At 38.8% G+C, this 17,500-nt stretch overlaps 2 protein-coding genes across 6 annotated transcripts in view; one reads left to right on the forward strand and one right to left on the reverse strand.

Moving 5' to 3' along the window:
- LOC122242189 (uncharacterized) overlaps positions 1 to 5,217 on the forward strand; it is a 6,054-nt gene extending 837 nt beyond the window's left edge. For 3 of the 5 annotated variants that reach the window (XM_086542649.1, XM_086542647.1, XM_042999414.2), the window contains exons 2-8: positions 731 to 928; positions 1,167 to 1,305; positions 2,614 to 2,747; positions 3,258 to 3,435; positions 3,605 to 3,755; positions 3,881 to 4,044; positions 4,191 to 5,217. In XM_086542649.1, coding sequence (XP_086398775.1) covers positions 735 to 928; positions 1,167 to 1,305; positions 2,614 to 2,747; positions 3,258 to 3,435; positions 3,605 to 3,755; positions 3,881 to 4,044; positions 4,191 to 4,646 — 1,416 coding nt within the window. In that variant the 5' untranslated portion in view covers positions 731 to 734 and the 3' untranslated portion in view covers positions 4,647 to 5,217. Of the gene's footprint in view, positions 202 to 237; positions 259 to 730; positions 929 to 1,166; positions 1,306 to 2,613; positions 2,748 to 3,257; positions 3,436 to 3,604; positions 3,756 to 3,880; positions 4,045 to 4,190 lie in introns of those variants that run through there. The other 2 variants (XM_086542648.1, XM_086542650.1) reach the window with 2 other exon arrangements.
- A 1,728-nt stretch (positions 5,218 to 6,945) lies between these two features.
- Positions 6,946 to 17,500, reverse strand: part of LOC122242185 (nudC domain-containing protein 1) — a 19,639-nt gene continuing 9,084 nt past the window's right edge. Inside the window, exons 7-10 of the mRNA XM_042999411.2 lie at positions 8,726 to 8,883; positions 8,353 to 8,514; positions 7,906 to 8,065; positions 6,946 to 7,629 (exon numbers count right to left, since the gene is read on the reverse strand). Coding sequence (XP_042855345.1) covers positions 7,394 to 7,629; positions 7,906 to 8,065; positions 8,353 to 8,514; positions 8,726 to 8,883 — 716 coding nt within the window. The 3' untranslated portion in view covers positions 6,946 to 7,393. The remainder of the gene's footprint in view (positions 7,630 to 7,905; positions 8,066 to 8,352; positions 8,515 to 8,725; positions 8,884 to 17,500) is intronic.

Consider the following 17,500-nt stretch of genomic DNA (forward strand, 5'->3'; position numbering starts at 1 on the left):
TTTTAAGGTAGTCTCTTAGGTTTCAGAACTTGTGATATCTTTACTCTTATTTTCATTATCATATATCAATCTTTTATTTGAATTAAGAAGAAGAGTTGAGAGAAAATTGAGAGAAAAAAAGCTAACTTACTTCCCCACTGGACGGTATATGTGAACATTGAAATGAATAATATATGTATAAATATAAAGGAAGAAAGAAATGTATGTGACACTAGTTCTTTGTTAATGATTATGATATTGACTTTAATGAAAGAGAAGGTTAGCTTGTAATGTGTATTTCTTCTCTAAATGAATTGAGGAAAAAATTGCTGTTTTTTTATTTGGTTGAATTATATTATTTGTCTTTTGAAAAATATTTATTGATGATTATTGTACTTTCAATTTTATTCAACCCCTGTTGCTGGTTTGAAACTATATTTCAAAATGAATTACAATTTTTCAAATGAACAAGCAAAAGGAAAAAAACATCAATATGCTAAACACACATTTAGATAGTTGTATGTTCCTGTCAAAATTAAATAGAATAAAGACTGTGTTTAAAAGGCATGTAATCAGTATCTTCTACACATCAGTAAACCCTAGATGTTCATTAAAAAAAGAAAGAAAAAAAAATACAAATTAAAAATACTACTTAAAAAAAAAAACAAGTATTCAGATAAGTCTTTTCATTTTTACAACTACAAGAACACTGTCACAAATTCTTAGTTATTTTTTCCAATTACTCTTACAGAACCATGAAGGTGATAGGTGTCATAGGAGCTGGAGCAGCTGGTCTCTGTGCTGCTCGACACATCTTGGCCTCAGAGGAGTTAAGCCCAATAGTATGGGAACAGTCGTCACAGATTGGTGGGACGTGGAGACTCTCCGGGGATGTTGGGACAGATAGCAAGGGCTTTCCTGTACACTCAAGCATGTATCAGAGTCTTAGGTGTGTTGTCTGTGTATTGATATTTTTTTTTTTATATTTGCACTTGTGGCAGAATGTTTGTAATTGTTAGTATACTTTATTTTGATGTTTTTATTATAAATTGATATGGTAAATATAATTAATTATGCAGCCAGGCTGATGATATCTTATATTTCAACCTTGAATTATCTTGTGGCAGATTTTTCTCTTTTCATAAAGTGGTCAAATAATGTGATGACTCCCTCTTTTTCATCATAAGGACTGATATACCAAAAGTCATTATGAAATTTCCGGATTTTGACTTCCCAAACGAGGTAGAGTCCTTTGCTCATCATACAGTTGTTCTCAAGTATCTGGAAGACTATGCTGATCACTTCAAGCTTCATCCATATATCAAAGTAAGTTTTTTTGAAGATTTCATTCTATCAAAGTAAGGTTAGTGGCTGCTCTTTACTGTTCAACTTCTCTGTTTCAGTTGTTTATTTTGTGGTGATTCTATATATTTTTCAGAGATCCATCTTATATATATATATATATATATGTATATATATATATATATATATATATATATATATATAATATATATATATATATATATATATATATATATATATACATGTATATATATATATATATATATATATATATATATATATATATATATATATATATATATATATATATATATATATATAATATATATATATTATATATATATATATATATATATATATATATATATATATATATATATATATATAATATATATATATATATATATATATATATATATATATATATATATACATGTTATATTATATATATATATATATATATATATATATATATATATATATATATATATATATATATATATATACACATACATATATACATATATATCTCTATATATCAATATATATATAAACACACACACACACACACACACACACACACACACACACACACACACACACACACACACACACACACACACACACACACACACACACACACACATATATATATATATACACATATATATATATTTTTTTTTTTTCTTTATGGAAAATAAATTCTTATGTTATTTTGATTATTTTACATGTTCTCATAACACATAAGTTATGAATTTACAAATATAAGTTATAAGTCTCTGATATCATTATGCTTATTTATGCATAAACTCGTGTCTTTTAATCTGTTGGATGAGTTTTGAAATAATATATTTACTTAGAATTCATGCTTTCTTCTAAAATTTCCTCTTCATTTGGTCCACATTTTCTAGACAACACAAATGTCTATTCATGATAAATACTGGGAAAATTTTATGCAAAAAAATCTTTAGCTTTTTTAACATTTCTCTGACTTTTGCATTTTACATGTGGTTTAGATTTGAATAAACTTTAATAATCTTTAATCTTTAATCTCATGTCTAGCATCTGTATACTGGAACATATTTTGTCAGAGTCTGATAAATTGAATTCTAATTAATATAAGTATTCCTTCAAGACTGTTCTGTGGTAAACTTTGTGTTCCACAATTAGGTAAAGTCATTTTAGTGTATACCATTTTACCATGTAAGGTTGATAACAATACAGTATTTTTTATTAGCTTCATACCAAGCATGATAAAGGACAGAATATAGATTAATCTTCCCCTCTTAAATTCAACAAATATAATTTTGATGAGCATTGTGCATTTCATAGCTTGGTCACCATGTAGAGAATGTGGCCGCACTGGAGAGTGATGATGGCTTGCCGTCATGGACCGTCACTGTGAAAGATCTGGCAAGTGGTGTAGTCTGTACTGTTGTTTGTGATGCCTTGCTCATTTGCAATGGGTATGTATTCCTAAGCAATTTTTATGTTTTCTTTTAATTATAAAATTGATGAAATAGAAATAATGAGAGTTATTGTTATCAAATGTATTCCTTTATTCTGTAATGCAAAGCACCATATCTTATGGCAGAGCAGCATTGAGTTCATACAAAGGGCATGACCACAGAATGATGATTTAAAAGGTAATATCATATCATATCATTACACAGAACCAATTTGTAAACTACTAACAACATATGATTATGGAAGTGGATAAATAATAGTAGAAATGTTTTAGAAATTTAAGGCTTAGTATTTGATGATAAAGTTGCAATATTAGTACAGAAAATTATTCTTTTAAAGAACATTTCTTTGTATCACAAAAATTTCTTTGTACATTTCTATTACTTATATAATTCCTCAAACAGACTTGCTCTTACATAAATATTATGTATCAAAATAGTTTAAATCTTGATTATTAAACTCAATGAAACTAACATTGATATATGTCATATGATATGAAATATCTTCAGGCACTTTTCCACACCCGAAAAGCCCCACATTGAAGGGATTGAGAATTTCAAGGGTCGAAAGATTCATAGTCATGACTACCGTGAACCTTCACCATATAGAGATTCTAGAATTACAATTCTTGGCGCTGGACCTTCTGGGATGGATATTTTAATGGAAGTGTCTGCTCTTGCAAAGGAGGTGAGAAGGATGGAAATAGGGAGCATATTTGTTAGAGATATAGGATTTTGGATGCATAAATGATTATATTTTCTTCTGATTGAAAAATATCATATCACTGTTTATTGCTGTTTAGTACTAACTTTGTAGAGTATGAGTTTTTTTTTAAGTTTTGGATCCTTGATTCCAGGTACTTCTCTCTCACAACCTTCCAGTTCCCTTCCCTTCTGAACTTCCTCCAAATATCAAACAAGTTCCGGGTATAGTGAAAGCTGCAGAAAATGGCTTTCATTTTCAAGATGGTAGTTTCCATGAAGCAGACACAATAATATACTGCACAGGTAATATTCGAGCCTTAAATTTTATTAAGGGTGTGATGCTGTTATTATGAATAATTATCATTTTTTTTTTTTTTTTATAAATGATATTATATTAAGGTCACATCTCTTTAATTTATACATTTCAGGCTATAAATATACCTTTCCATTTCTTGAAAATGGATGTGGCATTACTGTTGAGAATAATCATGTGAAGCCACTGTACAAGCAAATTGTCAATGCTTCCTTTCCTACGATGGGGTTTATAGGAATCCCATCACGTGCCATTGTATTCCCACTGATCAACTACCAGGTAGAAATTTATCCTTAGAAAATGTTAACTATGCTATTCAGATACATATTCTGCTTACAGTATCTTGTAAAATTGGAAACTGAAGTAGAAAGGTTTTTCTAAACAGTATTTATATAAATACAGTAGATACATTTTTTTTTTCACAGGTACAATACTTCTTAGCAACTTTAACAGGGAAAGCTCCTTTACCAAAGACAGCTGAAATGAAGTCAGAGATTGAAGCCCATGCTGAAGAGAGGAAGAAGCAAGGATGGAAAGACAAACAGTACCACATTTTACAAGATGACCAATTCCCATATATGGAAGACCTAGCAACACTTGCAGGGGTAGAACTACCTCCTCTGCACCTAAAGGAGATCTGGGCTGTGGTCATCCCTCGCTTATTTTTCTCCTTCCCGATCTTTAAGACCTATGAATATGCCCTTGGAGAAGATGGGGCAATAGTCGAGATGCGGGAGGGTGAGGTAATCAGTACGTCATGGGATCTTAAGATACTGATGGCAAAGCAGACATTCCGACTCCTGTTGCGCAATTTTCCAAAGATTGCGTATATTCTGGGCTCTGCAATCTTAACGAAAATAAAAGGTTTTGTTGGATTGTAATATTATTAGTAAACTGCCAGAAAAAATTATGAATTTTTAAAGTTTATGTAGGGTTTTGTTGATCTATAATTGCTGATGTGTCTTAACCCTCGCTGGACGGGTGGTACACTTCTGTACCGCTCTTTCAAAAGCCCAGTGGCCGGGCGGCACAATATTGTGCCAGCCATTTAATTGATTTAGGCCTAAGCACTCGAAAGCCCCAGCATTGTGACATTCAAGGCTGGAATGCCCCCGTTGTGAGTGGGCTAACCCATTCATGCCGGGGGCATTCCAGCCTTGCATGTCACAATGCCGGGGCTCTCGAACGCATAGGCCTAAATCAATTGAATAAACGACGCCGTATCGCGTCCCCAGCGAACGGGCCTAATATGCGCGGTACAGTAGTGTACCACCCGTCACGAGAGGGTTAATAAATGGAACCAGCAATATTTTATGAATTATATATATATTATATTTTGGATGATTCCTTATTAGAGTAAGATAAAATACATTTTTGCAAATATTTTTGTATCTGTATTGCATCAATAGTAGTATCTAATTACTAGCATAATTAATAACAAACTATACAAAATTATATCTTTCTTACTCCACACATCCTGATGATGTGCGTCATGACGTACATGGCATTCGGGGATTTGGGATCACTGTGCTATGATTAAGGACTGAGTGAGGATAATTATTACAGTCATAATTACTATAATTACTGTAATATTAAGCAAACCTAACATCCAAAACCTAGATGGCACTACTTTCTTTTAGCACCAGCAGGAGAGAGCCTTGAATGACACTCATCCACAATCTCTATCAAGCACTATCTTTATAGAGCAATGGCACATAGCAAGATGCCAACCTTTTGTTCTAAAGATGAAGATGAAGGATGTGCTGGCAGAATGAGAAGAGGAATGGAAACTTAAACAAATGCCCAGTGTCTACAATGTACCCCTGTGCCAGTGGGGATGCCTTTTTCTGTGGCACTCGCAATCATATGCACAGGCTTCCTTCCTCTTCACTACCTCTCCATGTTGTTTTCATTGTAGATGATTATGTGTTTCATATTCGTTCATAACGAATATGAAAAAAAAGTTGCTTTTTGTACTACCATAAAACAGTAATACTTCTATCACACTGACTATATAAGACAATAATGAGCTGATATGGATCCTATACTACAATTTTAGTCAACTGCAGCATTGATAGAGCCTGTCATATGACAAATATAGTCTCTAAACACAATAAAACACATAAATATTAAGACAAAAATGGCTCTAGTTTCACAATGAATGACAGAAAGAGAGTCAGGAGTGTCAAAGTATGTTGTATGGACCTGCCTTGCTCTAAAATAAAACCCATCCTAGAGACTGGGCAAGCAAATCTATCATCTGTTCACAGTGGGTTAATGTAACTCTTATTTACATTTTTATAGTTAGTTACTTCAGTATTTTGGCACTTTACACTGCATGAAACTTTGTATTGGATTTCCTGTTTAGATTTTTTTTGTTGTTCCAAGAAACTGGAATGAATGACTGGTGAATATTCACCTTCAAAATCTGCTTGTTTCATACAGAATTATTCTTGTTTGGAATCTAATCACTATCTTCACTATTTATGGGAAATACCCCGAATCCCAAAGGTATTCACTTCTTTTTATACTACAGTAGTACAGGTTTGTAATTTCTACATTGGTGTGTTCTATGTCAAGGCAACCATTCTTGGCATAGAATATATTCTATTATTTGTTTAGGAAACTTTTATTGAGAACTTTACTTATCATAAACATATAATACAGAATACTAAGTTATGTTTTCAGATGCTATTTAAAGGTAAAGAATGTATTTGGAAGAAGTGTCCAGTAATTTTGGAAGGTTATTATTTTTAGCTTCATCACATTCAGTAAATGAAATAGGCAATCTCTTATCATTTTGAAAATGCCTTCATTATAATAAATCTTTTGGCTGTCTCTGATTAACCCAATGGCACTGTGAAATAATCAGAGTGCATTGCTGCTGCATCTAGATTCATTTCAAGGTTGCCTACACAACACAAAAATTTAGAGTGTGGTGAGGATATTTTTCCTTGCTGTGTCTGGACAACTTGATTACTGTTCTTAAATAAAAGCAACCAAAAGCAATTTTGGAAGGCTGTTGCTGGAGCCATAAGATTCTACACCTGTATAGCAAGCGGATCATAAAGCAGCCTGTCTCTATGTTTGAAATATCAGACTTTGATAGTGTATGGAATTAAAACAGAAGTAAAAACGGACAAACAAAAAAACAAGTTAGCGTAGAATAATTACACATTATATCCATGCACACATTTATTTGTTGGTGAACATGTTATCAAATTTACAAGAAGCCAGAATTCACAGTAATTCTTGAAATTAGTAAACAAATCTTGTTATTGTATAAATTACTCTTAACCCATTGGTTGCGGTATTAAAAAAAGGTCTGTGCAGTAGGATAGCTGAATTACATGTCTGGCATGGTGCCATCCGCGTCTATCACCGACTCTGCCTTTGCACCAAATCATGCCATCCGCTGCTAATGGGTTAAATGGAATGATTTCTCATACAATTGAAACCACATCACATGGTCTTCCTTTCCTTGCACAAACACTTTTACTTTCTTAATAAACAATATTTCACATACATATTTTAGGTCTACAGTCCATGTATGTTACACGAAAAGAAACTTTTCACATCTGACAAACCAGACAGACATTTCAATATTATAAACATGGCATCATAATAACTAACTACGCAAGGCATAAGCATAAAGTGTCTTCTCTGTTAGCACAAACAGCACATCAGTATCACAGTGAAGCCCTAGTATTTCATCATGAGTCTTCATTGAGATCACCAACTGCCGTGCTACAGTGTTCATTCTTTTGCCGGATTTGCGATTGCGTAATTCTCCACTGTATGCTTCTGACTGGAAGAACACGTAAATGTGGCTCTTCACATCTGCGATAGCTACGTAGGAGTTGTCTGTGGATAAGAAATGTATTAGGGCTGGCGTATGAACCAGTAAACATTCTCCACCTGTCAGTTTTATTCACTCATTACTTTGGTTTTTGAAAATCCAGAAACTTTGCAATAGCTACCTTGTTTTTCATTTATTATATCAGTATTTATAGTTTTCAATATTCTTATTTAATATTATATTAGCTTTGATTTCACATTAGCCAACTCATTATGAGTCACAATAATCCTTTAAAAGCAAAAACTCTTGTCTAATTTATCATTTTCACAATGCTCTCTTACCAGCAGAAGCACAGGTAAATTTGGCCATAGTTTTTGAAGCTTTCACATAGCCAAAAGCATTGAAAGTTGCAACATGGGTATAGCTGTCTGCCTCAGGTAGCCATAGAATGCCATCAACATCACTTCGAATGCAGAAGGCTGGGAGAACTGAACCTTGAACCTTGGCCATTGAGAGAAGTAAATTTCAATGAGTATTCAGCATGGGGTTTCTCTTTCTCTTGATTATATGTGCATTTTTCATGACCTTTATATTCTGTGTTTCATCCTCAATTATGCAAATATAAAACAAATCATATGAAAGGATGAGAAAAATAATACTCTAGAAAGAAGACAATAATATTATTTTTGAAAGATACAAATTAAATACAGCAATTAGACATCACCTACTGAAAATTACAGCAACAGCATCTCACACCCTCATGAGAAGGATACACAAGTCACTCTTACCTGAGAATTGAAGAGGTGCTGCGTTGCTCCCAGTTGTCCCAGGGAATCTGTCTTGTGTGAGTTCCCATCTAAGTGCAGGAGGAGCAAGTCTTCCTGAGCCTCATCACAATCCTCCAACTGCTCTGGGTTGTAAGCCGGCTTGTCGAGGTCTGGATTATCATCCTGAGTGCATGGGAGAAAGAGACATGAAAAAGGTAATAGAAGTGAAGGTGATTGTATGACTAGATGTTGTGTATGCTCTGGATGGAAGGAAATTCATAATAATAATCTAGTAATGATGATGATGATACCAATAAAGATATTATAAACGATGACAATAATATCAATATCAATAAGTATCCTAAAAAAATATTATCAGCTCATACTAACTCACCAATTTATCAGATGTGAGGTGTGCAAGCCTCTGATTAACCTCTTCTATCAACTGTGGATCAAAAACTTCCTCTCCGCTTACATTATCCTCTTCCAAAAGCTTCTTCCATCTAACCCCTTCTGAAGACTTGGGTAGTGTCAACTCAAGTGTAGTATCCCCTGTAAAGCAGAATAAGAGAACAATGAGAACGCCAATAACAGTAAGATGAATGTGAGTTGAATCATAATTCCATTTTAACACATTAGCCTTCTTGGTTCATCAAATGGCCATTAAATTTGAACATTAAGCAAATAATAAATGCAATATCAAATACAAGAGCAAGAATATGTTCCTATTATGATTACAAGTAATTAACCTATTGCTGACAAGGTGCCTAATGACCTAACTGGTCGTCAAGGCAGGTGGTCTACAACACTAGCGGTACCGTCTAAAAATCAGAAGGACGGGGAAAGGGTTTTCTCTGCCCTCTAGGTAGCGCAGACTAGCCCAAACAATATTTTTCCATAAATACATCATAAAATGCAAATTTAGGCTAGCTCTAGAGCTAGCACTTTTACATCCATAATATTTCATGACTGTGCGCACTTCAACTGTGAGCAGATCCCCGATGTCGCGTCATGTACGCATTGAAGGTGAGCCTGTTGGCTCTGACTCCCGAAGAGAGGAAGTCCAAGATGGTGCTTCTTGGCTTTCCTCTGATGTATGACCTCGAGGTCATCACTGCTCATTCCAAGGTGGTGGGAGCCTCTCGACTCTCGAAAGGGAAGCACCCAACCAGGCAAGTCCTGGTCACTTTGGAGGGAGATCCAGTTGTGTCCTTGAATCTTGGCAATTGGGGCTCTTACAGACTCAGGACATATGTCCCAGACCCACTCCGATGCTTCACGTGCCAGAAGTACGGACACCACAAGGCCACTTGCTCTGCAAAGCCGAAATGTGGTGTCTGTAGTCAGGCACACAGAACAGAGGTGAGCTTCAAAGCACACAAAGATGGCAAGCGAGACATCACTGCCAAGTGCCCAAACTGCCATAAAAAAACACCATGCCTGGAGCCTCGGATGTTCTGTTAGAAAGGAAGAGGCTCTTTGGCAGCAAGAGATCGTTGCAAAACAACCAGACTTTGTTCCCCCACCCCCCCCCCCCTTTCCTTCCCGCCCCGTCTAGGCACTTATGTTGGGGGCAGACGAACCCAGCAGAACAAAGGGGTAAGGGCTCCCCACCTCCTAAGAGGAAGGATAGCACCCTGCCCCCTAAAGCGAAACCAGCACTGGACGCCTCCAACACAAAAGAGTTTCCGGCCGCTCTGGCCGCGCTGGATGTTCCATAGATGGAAACAAGACCCGGAAGGAGTCTGGGAAGCACGCCTCAAAGGCTACTCCCCAAGAGCGGAGGAGTACCGACTCTGTTCACAGAGAAGTGACTTGACGCTCCTGCTGAAGACAGAGTCGCTCACAGCAGCAGTTGCGATTCGCATTGGGAAGGACCATGCGAGGAGATGGAGAAGGCAGTCGAGGTAGAACCATGGACAGCAATGGACTCAGACCGTCGACTGCTGTATAGTGAAATGGACATGAGGCCCAAGGCCAAAACTCCCACTCCAACTCAGGGCGAGACTCCCTCCCCCACAAACCCCCAGGGCGAGACCTGTCTCCCCGACAAACCTGCGACCAAGACCACACTGGCAGAGCCTGCGCCCAAACCCCAAAGGATGAGGAAGCCACGGCCACCCAAAAGCCACACAGAACAGAGGTGAGCTTCAAAGCACACAAAGATGGCAAGCGAGACATCACTGCCAAGTGCCCAAACTGCCATAAAAAAACACCATGCCTGGAGCCTCGGATGTTCTGTTAGAAAGGAAGAGGCTCTTTGGCAGCAAGAGATCGTTGCAAAACAACCAGACTTTGTTCCCGCCCCCCTCTAGGCACTGTATGTCTGGGGGCAGAACAAAGCGTTGAGGTAAGGGACTCCCCACTCCTAAGAGGAACGGAGACAGTACACCGCCACACAAAGCGAAACCAGCACTGGACGCCTCCAACACAAAAGAGTTTTGGCGTGGGCTGGTGGATGTTCCAGAGATGGAAACAGACCCGGAAGGAGTCTGGGAAAGTAGAACACCTCAAAGGCTAACTCCCACAGAGCGGAGAGAGAGACGACTTGTTCACAGAGAAGGACTTGACGCTCCTTGCTGAAGACTCAAGTCGTCACCAGCAGTTGCGGATGGCATCAGCATGCCAACACATTGGTCCACTCATTGGGCATTATATTTTGCATTGGGGACATCAATGGACATTCGTTACCTTCTATGCTCTGGTTTGTCTTTGGGAAAGGACCAGCGAGGGAGATGGAGTAAGGCAGTCGAGGTAGCCATGACAGCAATGACTCAGACCGTCGCTAGCCCTGAAAGGAAATGGAGCATAGCCTGGCCCAAGGCCAAAACTCCACTCCAACTCAGCCAGGGCGAGAACTCCCTCCCCACAAACCCCCAGGGCGACGCACCGACCTGTCGTCCCCTGACAAACTGCGATCCAAGACCACACTGGCAGAGCTGCGCCTCCAAACCCCAAAGGCTATGAGGATTAAGCCACGGGCCACCCAAAAGGAAGGCCAAGGCGACCAGGGAAGAATACTCCACCTCAAGAGAGACCCAGCCCTTCATACATCGACTGTCTAGGACGAGCGAGTGATAGTCTTGTGAGGAAATCACGCTCAGTGAGGAACTCACCAAGGAGTTGTCAGACTCTGAAATGTCTGACGATACCCACACTGAGGTGTCGAACACAGAGACCAAATACCTCGATGTCAATGACATAGTGAATGCAGACAAGCACTATGGCCACTAACCTCTAACCACTAACCATGCGATCATGTGATCTCGGAACATTGATGTTGTCATGCTCCAAGAGACGCTAACAGGGGAATCTGTACGCTTCTCGAGATATCATCCCTTTGTGCTGCCAAGTACGCAAGGTACCAGAGGCTTGATTACCCTTGTGAAGTCGACTATCCCCTGCTCCCTGATTGCCGATCCTGGGCAGTGTGGAGGTGTCGAATCCCTTGCTGTTGAGATCCATTTGGCTGGGGATCCTCTCAAGTTGTACAATGTATACAGCAGGCCAAACTGTAGGGGCTTAGACATCAGTGCAGAAGCTGTGCTGCTGCAGCACAACAAGAGCTTAATTGATTCATAGGGGGGGACTCTTAATGCCCACCAACCATCCTAGGCTCCATCAGAGGACTGTGATGTAGGCAGGGCATTGCCAGTATAGCCGAAGTGTGCTAGGAGTCACGCCCAGAGATTGTCACTCAACAGCCTAGGAGCCTCCACGCACATTGGCGGGGGGGGTCCTTGACCTCACCTTTGTCACGAGCAGGAGGCCTTGGTCGAGAGAATTAGTTGCTCTGTGGACAACACTGCACACGATTGTGCGATCATTATGGGCTATAGTCACCACCATCTTGGTGATGTGGCCCGGCCACCCATGTCTAGCACAATCCTCGATGGAAAGGTGGGAAAGAGCCAAAATGGAAAAGCCTTCCCAGGAGGCTCTGGCCAAGTGCCTCAAAACCAGTGACTCCTCACTTAATGATAATGTGGATATACTTGGAGGCCAGACTAGTAAATGCCATAGATCAAGGCAGCCTCAGAATAAAACCATCCCAAAACTCGTCTAAGATCACGTGGGCCGGGTGTTTCAAGGACGCCTGGCTTACTAACAAATGAGGAGATTATAGGAGGTCAACCCACAGAATCAATATGTGCAGATAGAGCACTTTTCGCGTCCAGAGTGGTTCTCAGGGATGCTCAGGAAACTGCTAAGAGGCAGATTTACAAGCGAGGAAAAGTGGCTGGAGTGAGTTGCGAGTCCTTTGGCACCAAAACCTCCCTTTCTAGAACTGTGGAACCGGCATCAGACGGGCCACGAATTGCTCAGCCCCCCAAAAGACCCACCATTACCAGCGGTCAGCGGCGGAGAGGACTGACACTCGAACGTTCTCTGCATAGAACAAGTAGCGTTGTTGGTTACCTCAGCAGAGTTTGAGGGAGCATGCTCTCTCAAGAAGAACTGCTCCTCAGGCAGGTTAATGCCTCATCAGAGAAAAGGCAGTTGAGCTGATGATACAGATGGCCAGTTTTCTCTGAGGGAATTACGGCAGACATACAAAGACCAGTCCAGGTCAGCCAACAGACCCGGGTTGCGATGGGATCTGCCCACCCCATCATGTTCCACCACCTAGGACATGAAGGTGAGCTTGCACTTTTGCATCTCATCAACAAGAGCCTGCGGAAACTTCCTCGCTGCCACAGTGCTGGAAGAAAGGGGCTGATATAATTTCCCATCCCCAACCCATATAAGGAGCCAGGATGGTTTACCGCCCCATCTCCCTGCTCAGCTGTCTGAGGAAAGACAGCAGAGAAAAAAATACTGAATCGGCTCCAATGGAAGCTGGGACTCACGTATGAACACTCTACTACGGGTTTCACAAGGGGCTTAGAGCAATCCCATCAGCAGCGCTGTCATTGTCTTCTTGACCTGCGAGAAGGACTATCTTTTGAACTGGCAAAAACATGCTAGCCATTCAGATCCTGATTTTCACAAGGGACAGAGCGTGATCGTGAGAAGGAGTGACAGACACTGCTTGCTGGGATATGGCGGTTATTTTTCGGCAACAGATGTCTGCCAGAGTGGAAAGTTCCAAGGTCATCACACTTTCCAGGTATTTGCCTCTGCGAGAATGGCAACCCTCAAGTGAACTCTTCTTTCAGAGGGGGTACTTAGACCTGGCTCTGTCATAACATTTACACCTCATGTTAAACACTCTCGACATTCCCACTCCCAGCGGGGTGGCCAATGATATTTCATATGCAGATGCATCTAGACAATTATCTCCACTGGTGAGAAGAAATGTGAATCCAGTCAGAAAAGGCCCAGACGTTGAGTCTAGGACCATAGCTATTCTGAGTGATTTTATGCTGCAAGAGTCGGCCTGAAGATACTCAGCAGCCAAATCAAAGGGCATCTGACGCTGAAACATAAAGTCTGTGATCAATAGCATACGAGTCCAAGGTCCTAGAGTTGGATGGTGGGTACGTTTCTCTACCAATACTTAGGGGGGTATGGGCACTCGATAAGATAAGAACCTCACCTTCTGCCTCGAGATCAAACATCTCTTAGACCGGACCAAGGCAAAGCTCTCTGTCATGAGAGCTCTGTCGGGGCGGCACTTAGAGGCTGGGCAATGTGTACTAAGATCTTTCTACGTGCACGCTGTCCGTCTCATTGTGGACTACGCCTCAGTCGCCCTGATCACAGTCAAGCCTGGACTCAGGAAAAGGCTCAACATCATACAAAACGAAGCCGCCAGGATTATTCTGGGTGCCCTTGGTCGGTGCTTTAAGGTCTTCCTACTTCTATATTTCCCGCTGCTTCCTTGCTAACCTTCATGCTGATCTCTCTACTTCTATCGTCTACCTCTTAAGCCTTTATACTTTATCTTCTCTTTTTTTATCCCTCTCTATTCTTTCTTCCCCCTCTATTTTTAACTCTATTTTCTCTCTACCCTTTTACTCTTTTCTCTACCTCTTTTTTCTTTCTTCTTATCCTAGCGCTCCTGTCACTTTCCCTCCCTCACTACCCTCTCACTGCGTCCCTAACCGCATCTACCCCTAATTCGCTACTCCTAGTTCTCCACCTCTCCTTGGCCATATCTAATCTAATAATCCTTATCTAACCCCCACTCACTCTTTTCAAACCTTCTCTTTATTAACCTACCTCCTTCTCCTTAACCCTCTAACTCATCCCCATTTATCTTATCTATTTTTCCCTCTTCTATCTAATCTTTTTTTTACTTCTACTTGGCTAAGGTTTACTAACCTCCTCTTGGAGGCCCAAACTCTTTTCCCCAAGGACACACGGATTGATTAGATGGCGGCCCCCCAGTTCCTTGTCAATGTCCTACAGTCCCCACTGGACTCGCAGCTAAGGCCAAAGGAGTGCAGCCGTCGGCTTGCACAGAACAGAGCTCATTTGCCAACACAGAGCACCTATACAACCAGAGTGCTGAAACACTTTGAGACCTCAAACGACGACACATAATACCTGACTTATGTCCCAGCCGCCATCGGCATGGATTCCTTGATAGAGTTTTCTGTACATGAGTTCTAATCAAGAAGAAAAATCACAGTACTCACGCCTCTAATTTGAAGGCTGAGGCTGAGCTGGAACATTACATCAATCACCACCACCTGAATGATTAGTAAAACCGACTTCACGAGATGGTTCTGTAGACCCCATTACCCGCACTGCAGGGCGCAGGTTTTGCAGAGCAAGGGGCATAGAGAAAGCTATGCGCTAGGTATCTGAACAATGCCTCCTCACTCACAAGGCAGTCGGAGTTAGCTATTATGGAGAGCTTTAGGCCCCATGCAGCAGATGGACGGGCCAATGTTGTCATTACACACAGACTCTAGGGCCGCCATTGACAGTCTGCAACAAAGCCTAGCCCCTTGATAACGTTTAACCTGGTAACCACGATTCTCACCATTCGTCTCAGAGCATTCCTGGATAGGGGAAGACGACATCATCATCATGCGCATCAAGCCATGTTGGTACTTGAAGGGAATGACGTAGCTGACAAGGTTAGCGGAGGAAGGGGGACAAAGAAAGAAACCCTTGAGTGATCTATGTGGTTGCATCCTAGCCAGAAAGTCCTAAGGCGTGGTAAAAGTCGAACTGGTTTGCAGGGCCAGGTCCCCCGCGTGCCTGCCAGGACATAGAAGAGAGGAAGCGAGAACCTCCCCCTTGGGCCAGCTGGTACTACCAAGACGCCACAGGCTAAGAAGTCGCTGATAATCTCTCCTTGAATAATCAAGTGTGGTTGAAGTCAGTTGCACAGACTGAGAAGAATAGGCTACCCTTGTGCGGTTGCAAATCATTCCCACTATTGGGCAAGTTGAGCAACGCTGTGAGCCATACGCGTGGCGCGCGCGTGGAGTGCCAAATTAGAGCACTACCTGATGGAATGCAAGAAACTCGCTTCCTCAGGCAGGGCCCAGAGACGACAGCCTGCCGGGCTGGTTAGAGGCTATGCCTGTCACTGAATGAATACCTTGCAACTTCGACACCCGTTTAGGACCTATCACCACCCCACTTTGCTGTACAATAGTGTGTCATGACACCCGTAAGCAATGGGTTAACCCATTCACGCTGGTTGACATCCTATCGTGGTCAGAAAATATCCCCAGACCAGGGTAATGTCCTGAGACGTAGTGCATATTCTTGCCAAGTTCTGGGTGGGGTAGTTGTGACGAGCTAAAATGTCAGTAATAATGTTTGAATGTCATAAAATGTGATATAACGTTTAAAAAAAAAAAAAAAGGATGTCATAGTATTTTCTGCTTCTTGATTGATTGAATAAAAAGATCTGAGTCGGAAAACTACTGTAAAATCAAATATGATAAGAAAAAAAAAAAAAAAAAAAAAAAAAAAAGTAAATATATGTATGTGTGTGTGTGTGTACAGTACCATATATATATATATATATATATATATATATATATATAAATATATATATCATATGACAGTATAGTATATATACAAGTATATAATATTATATACAGTTATTTTACTTATATATTACAGTCATATATATATACTAGTATTCTATATCATATATATATATATAATACAGTTTATATATTATATATATACAGTTATTTATATATAATATTACAGTAGTATAACCACATAATACTATATACAGATATACTATATATATTATACAGACTATATATATCTACTTGAACAGATTAGATATATTATATATATATACAGTAAGATTTATAGTATATATACAGTATATATATATATACAGTATATATATATATGACAGTATATATATATATACTGTTATATATCTATTGACAGGTTATTATTTTTTATACTGTATGTTTATATAAGTACAGTATTTAGTATATATACAGGTGAGATTGATAGAGACTGGATATCGTTATTTTGATAATGGAGAGATTTAGAGTTATTCTGTTGATATTAATTTACAGGAGAGTAGTTAGATTAAGGTGATAGATAGTTGTTCAGGAGATATATGTGACTGGATATTTAGATTGTTTTACGTTAGTTTTATAGATACAGTATTAGATAGGAGACAGGATTAGATTTAACAGTATAAGAGATAGAGTGACAGGATAGATATATATACAGTATATATATATACAGTATATTATAGATATACAGGATTTATATTAATATACTGTAGGATATATTTATATATATATAGGAAGTATATATATATACAGAATATTTGAGATTTAGATATATTTATACAGATATTTATATTTATAGATTATTTACAGTTTATATATTTATATCGGTATCTATATATATATTGTATATTAATATACATATAGGACAGGAATATAGATATTGACAGTTTATATTTTGACAGTTATTATATTATATACAGTATTTATATATATACATATTTATATGATATATTCAGTTTATTATATATTATACAGTTTATTGATATATTTACTGTTATATATATATATACAGTATATATATATATTTTCAGAATAGTATATTATATACAGTATATATTTATAGACTGTAGATATATATAATACAGTTTTATATATATTTACAGTTATATATAGATACAGTAATATATAATATATACAGTATATATATATACAGTATATATTTAGTTACTGAATATATATATTTATCTTACAGTTTAATATAGAGATCTTACAGG

This window comes from Penaeus japonicus, unplaced genomic scaffold (assembly GCF_977035675.1).
Source record: "Penaeus japonicus unplaced genomic scaffold, GWHDUDI00000001_assembly GWHDUDI00000012, whole genome shotgun sequence".
Classification (NCBI taxonomy): domain Eukaryota; kingdom Metazoa; phylum Arthropoda; class Malacostraca; order Decapoda; family Penaeidae; genus Penaeus; species Penaeus japonicus.